This window comes from Plectropomus leopardus, chromosome 20 (genome assembly GCF_026936395.1).
Source record: "Plectropomus leopardus strain MGB_pleo_1.0 chromosome 20, ASM2693639v1, whole genome shotgun sequence".
NCBI classification, from domain to species: domain Eukaryota; kingdom Metazoa; phylum Chordata; class Actinopteri; order Perciformes; family Serranidae; genus Plectropomus; species Plectropomus leopardus.
The window spans coordinates 2,320,756-2,326,534 of NC_142195.1; the positions used below are offsets into that span (position 1 = coordinate 2,320,756).

Consider the following 5,779-nt stretch of genomic DNA (forward strand, 5'->3'; position numbering starts at 1 on the left):
ACACGCACGCACACACACACACACACACACACACACACACACACACACACACACACACACACACACACACAATGGCACATACCGTGTATTTTTCTTTATTTATAGATGTATGTCATTCAAAAAAAGTTTAAAACATTTTATTTCTTGTTCATTTTCTAAGTTACTGCTGTTTATTATTGCTATTGCCTTTATATAACAACAACAACAACAAAAAACTCAATTCACCAACTTCTCTTATAATATACAGTGAGATAAAAGTGAGAGTTTTTATTTTGATTTTATTGGGCTGGTTGAATATTGACGTTTGGTTAAGCCAATAGTCACAGAGAATTTAGCGTGACTGCAAGACATCCAGCCAATAGGAAATTAGTGGGCGGGACTACACACCCAGCTAACGTAAGCGTTGTTAGTAGGAAGAAGAAGCCGATTCTGGAAGCCATTACGTTGCGCACATCAATTGAGTAAATCCTACTATTTTTGCGTACTATACGCACAATTACCTCACCAAAAGAGCAATTTATTCAATCATGGCATCGGTCGCGAAAAAGAGAAAAATGAATTTCTCGGAGAGGGAGGTGGAAATTATAGTGGAAGAAATAGAGAAACAAAAGCACACACTGGTTAACCACTTCAATGCTGGAGTCACCCACATGGCAAAGAATAACGCGTGGGCGGATATCCTGAAAAAGGTGAACGCTGTCACCACCTGTCCCAGAGAGTTGCCCGAGGTGAAGAAGAAGTGGTCGGACATGAAGACGGAGGTCCGGCGGAAAGTCGCCCAGGCGCGGGCTGCCATCGAGGCGACCTCCGCGGACTGCACTCCAGTTCCCGTCATCCTCACCGCGATGCAGCAGCGGATCTGTAACTTGCTGGGGGAGGCCACCATCATCAGCTTACCTTCAGGAGACTCGGATGCTGAGATCACTTTGCCCGTTACCGTCAACACCGCCGCCACGGTCACACTGGCTGAGAGTAAGTTGGCAAAAGTTTTTCTCCCTGCGCACCACAGATTCACCAGCAGAGTCAGAGGGGATGGATGCAGCTATAATAAGCAAGAAAAGTTCATGTGTTCTGGTGGATTTATCTTCAGAGCTCGGTGAGAAATGTTGCTCAGGCTGAGACACACTATGTGTGCAAAACTCAAGTTGTGTTGTGGATTGTTGTAGATTACCTTCAACTGAGTGATTTTTTTAGTACTGTGTGCTGAACTGCTGAACAAGCTCAGTTTTGTGCTTTTTTATGCAATATGACAGTGATACTCATGGCCTGGGGGCCAATGAAATAAAATCCTAGAAACGTCCTAAAATCCTGCAAATATCCTAAAATCCTAGAGATGTTCTAAAATCCTACAAATGTCCGAAATCCTACAAACGTCCTAAAATCTTAGAGATGTCCTAAAATCCTAGAGATGTCCTAAAATCCAAGAGACGTCCTAAAATCCAAGAAACGTCCTATAATCCTAGAAACGTCCTAAAATCCTAGAAACGTCCTACAATTCTAGATATGTCCTATAATCCTAGGAATGCCCTAAAATCCCACAGATGTCCCCAAATCCTAGAAATGTCTTAACTGCAGTCAACACGGCCGCCACGGTCACACTGTGAGAGTAAGTTGGCAAAGTTTTTCTGTCTGAACACCACAGATTCACCAGCAGAGTCAGAGGGGATGGATGCAGCTATAATAAGCAAGAAAGGTCATGTGTTTTCCTTTGGTGGATTTATCTTCAGAGCTCGGTGAGAAATGTTGCTCAGAAAGCGATCTGAGAGGCTGAGACACACTGTGTGTGCAAAACTCAATTTGTGTTGTAGATTGTTGTAGATTACATTCAGCTGAACACTACATTAAGCTAGCAGGGAACATTCCCCAACATTGGCTAATGTTACCTGCAAGTTGCAGTAATTTTTTAAAGAAAACATTTAAATGTAATGTTCAAAGACCCCTTTAAGGATGTTTGTCGTTACAAAAAAAATGTCCCTTTAAGGTTAAATGCTGACTAAAGCGTAATGTTCTTACTGCAACATTCTGAGGATGTTTTGGTGATGTTGAGAGGTGACAGATCATAGAATGTTTTTTTATATAAAAGGTTCCCACAATGTTACATGAGAACAAAGGAAGAACATTTTCAAAGCAACATTCGGAACATGAGATGTTATTGAGTACTGAGATTACAGACCATTTTTCTAATAAAAATGTAATTTAATGAGATATGTTAACAAAAAAAACCCAAAACAATCCAGCCATTATGTTGTGCAATCAACATTTACATTTACTTCATGATAAATTAAAGCAAACCCAGTTAAATCAACATTTGATTGTAAAGAAAAATGTTTTATTATTGAAAAGAGAGAGAGAGATAGATCTCCTCTCTATCATCCTTCTTTACTTTGGGAACCCAAAATTAATGTTTGAAACCTGAGCGAATAGGTTTGGTTCCTTTACAAAAGATGGGGAGAAGGCAATGAGCAATAAAAGAAGAATGACCCAAAAAATTGCAAGAATTTTAGTACAAATAAATTACCTGAAAATTTGTTTTAAAAAAAAGAAGATGAAGAAAAGAAAAAAGAAAAAAAGAAAGTTAAAAACAACAGAGAAAATCCCTGGAAATAAGTGCTTCAAAAATTACAAATGATAATTTGTAACATAATTTTAAATATGTAATTATGATTCTGTTTTTCCTTTTATTTATTTTTCCCGAGACATTTTTCACTAGCTTTTTAAAAAACTATTTTCTAAATTTTATAAATTTCTGGCAACTTGCTGAACGTTTCTTATCTTATAGCATTTTTCCCTATATTTTTGAAAGAAATGAATTTGCTCCGGTTTCAGAGGTTTCAGTACTTGTGGAAAGTGTCTGAAAGCAGCACAAGGAAAGTGATGTTCCAGGTTTCAAAGGGTTAATGACTAATTTAAAAGGTAACTCCAGTAGTTTTGGACTTTTAGGAGAGGATATTAAAGGATCATAGAAGTATTTTTGCAGGTTTTACCCCAATAATTGATGGCTTTCTTTATTCTTTGTCTCTGATTGCTGGTTGTTTTTGTTGGGGTTTTAGCATCGTTTTCTGTCTTTTTTTTTCCAGCTCTTCCAGCTGGCTCCGGTACAATCTGTGACGAAGCAAAGCCCCTGAATGGTAAGATTTTAAAAACTTTTTGTACAATATCCCTCCATACCTGCGTGATACTATATTCTGTATACTCTATACCTGACACAGGCAGATCAGTCAGCTTTGTTTTTAGTTGAAAGGTCACAAGGTACAAAGGTGTCTGCACATAGAACTGAATATTAATAAAGATTCTGAATAATAATAAGCAGTGATATCAGATACATGAGGCACTATGCAATCATAATCAGGAATAAACTAAACGAAATGCCAATAATATTACTGTCAGTTGTAGTATGCTACATCAGGATAATTAAATGTTGAACTACTCCTTTAACTGGTGCTTTTAGTGACCAAAGAATTTGTAGATCACAACTATATTTTTAATTTTGGGGTTTGAATGGAAACTTGCAGACTCTTCAACAGAAGTAGCTTATAACTGAAAAACAGTTTTAATGCCTCCGCACTGTCAGCTCAGTAGCCATGGCTGGAGGTATTTTTTTCTCAGGTTGCCTGTCCATACGTCCATATTTCTGTCCTTCTGTCTGTCCCATTCTCTCGAATATTATAACTCAGAAACGTCATTAAGCTGTTTCTTCAAATTTAGCACAAACATCCACGTGGACTCAACAATGCACAGATTAATATTTGTTGGTCAAAGGTCAAAGGTTAAGGTTACTGTGACCTCGTCTGTCTCATTTTTGTGAACGTCATTTTTTTTCTTTTCTTGGATGTTTTTTTTAACCCTTTATTCACCATTTAGTGCATGCATATAACGGAATACAAAGTCAACAGAGCGATGATATTTAATTGGATATTGGATAAACGTAAGAAAGCAACATCAATAATGAACATAAAGATACTTCAAAAAAACAACATAAACACAGTATATTTAAGAGTTTTGCAGGATGGGTTTAGTTTGGCATTATTCATTCTGTCTGTTCATGTCTACACGCATACACTTTTTATTTTTAAAACCCCTTTTATCTTTTCCTTTCCTGCTTCCCTCCCCTTCCTTCCCCCGCTACACAGTTGTTTACATTTATACCTGTATTATGAGCTGAACTGTTGACAATATTTTATCAAATTGTTACAAGTTTTTTTTTTTTGCAGAGCTGATTTTTTGTTTTGTTTTTGTTTTTTGCAGAGCTGATTGTTTTTCCAGTGATATGTGTTGTGTTATGAGGTCTAATCACTGTGAAATGCCAAATATTGGCCCTAATAATCGATAATCCGTCGACCCCTAATATTTGCTCAGATGCGGAATTGGTGACATTTATCTAGAAACTTTGCTGATTGTACAGATTTCTATGCTGCCTGGGGAAAGATGTGTGAAGCGTCCATGTTTGGAGGCATACAACCATGTAGTGGTAATTCTAGTTCTGTCCTGTTTCCAGCTGAAACAACGTACCACACCCTGGAGGATGGAGGCGTGGTGGAGTACTGCACCACCACAGTCAGCGACTCCACTCCCACTGTGGTGGCGGCCGTCGAGACTCCGGTGGAGATGCTCGCCTCATCTTCAGCTTCCCCACCTCCGCCTCAGGCTCAGGCCAAACCTCAGGAGCTGAAGAGCCGCATCGCCCTCAACTCAGCCCGCCTGCTGCAGGAGCAGAGAGTCACCAACGTCCACATCCGACAGATCGCCCAGCACCTGGAGGGCCAGAACGAGCTGCTGCAGATGATGCGGCGCTCCCAGGAGGCGCAGGCGTTCGCCCAGGAGAGACAGGCCCAGGCGCTGGAGGGGACCCAGGCTGCCCTGCTGGCGTTAGTGCAGATGCTCAGGCCCGCTCTGAAAGACCTGCGTAAATTCTTGCAGAGTGGGATTGAGGTTGCAAATTCCAGCAGCTCAGCAGCAGGAGCGACAGCTGACGGGGCAGGAGCAGAGGAGCAGAGCAGGCCCAAAACACCTCCACCTCCTCCACAGCAGCCCGAGGAGACACAATAGACTCTGTGTGTGTGTGTGTGTGTGTGTGTGTGTGTGTGTGTGTGTGTGTGTGTGTGTGTGTGTGTGTGTGTGTGTGTGTGTACGCGTGTGCACGCATTGTACATAGTGGCATCCATGCACACAGACTTCAGTGAACAAAGAAAAGCTTGTCAAAAGTTGCCTTGGGGGTGAGCATGTACAGAATTTAACTTATATTTTATGATTTGGAAAGAGAGTCATGGAAGCAGTGAAAAGGTTATGTTGAACATTATTTTGACTTTTTTGCTTTCTGTTGATGATAAGCAGTGACTTTATGTAATTTAATACATTGGATTTTATATTTTTCAATATCATTTTTTGATATTGAAATGATGCTTTTAATGCAGTTGTAGGCAGTGGTAACACTGATGTGGGCTGAACACTTAGTTTCATGAAGTCATTATGCAGTTTTCCCTGAATGAAGGACAGGGTTAGGGGACTTGTCTTTTACATCAGAGTCAGCTGGGGTCTTCAGCTAGTGTGCACTTCACATCTGAATAAAACTTTGAAGGAAATTCATCAGCTCTTGTGTTTTCCTACAGGGTGCATCACTATTATTCAACCACAAGAGGTCAGTGTGTGTTAGCAGGTATCATCACTGGCAGAGCAGCAGTGTAGTTTTATAGCATCTATTAACTTGGATAAAATCTGTGTAATGTGACATGCAGCATTGGAATATCACAGTTATGTATTTTGTATTTTTGGTGAAATAAGT

At 40.0% G+C, this 5,779-nt stretch overlaps 1 protein-coding gene across 1 annotated transcript; it reads left to right on the forward strand.

The window, feature by feature from the left end:
- The first annotated feature begins 383 nt into the window (after positions 1 to 383).
- naif1 (nuclear apoptosis inducing factor 1) lies at positions 384 to 5,579 on the forward strand. Its single transcript, XM_042509776.2, has 3 exons — positions 384 to 972; positions 3,078 to 3,128; positions 4,496 to 5,579. Exons 1-3 carry the CDS (start codon positions 528 to 530, stop codon positions 5,044 to 5,046), a joined length of 1,047 nt encoding a protein of 348 aa, XP_042365710.1. The 5' UTR covers positions 384 to 527; the 3' UTR covers positions 5,047 to 5,579.
- Positions 5,580 to 5,779: the final 200 nt, after the last annotated feature.

Bases quoted from the DNA above. Each gene is read 5' to 3' on its own strand.
- naif1 (XM_042509776.2), top strand. From the start codon at position 528: ATGGCATCGGTCGCGAAAAAGAGAAAAATGAATTTCTCGGAGAGGGAG. The intron at 973-3,077 runs GTAAGTTGGCAA...TTTTTTTTCCAG, and splicing joins CACGGTCACACTGGCTGAGA to CTCTTCCAGCTGGCTCCGGT. The intron at 3,129-4,495 runs GTAAGATTTTAA...TCCTGTTTCCAG, and splicing joins CGAAGCAAAGCCCCTGAATG to CTGAAACAACGTACCACACC.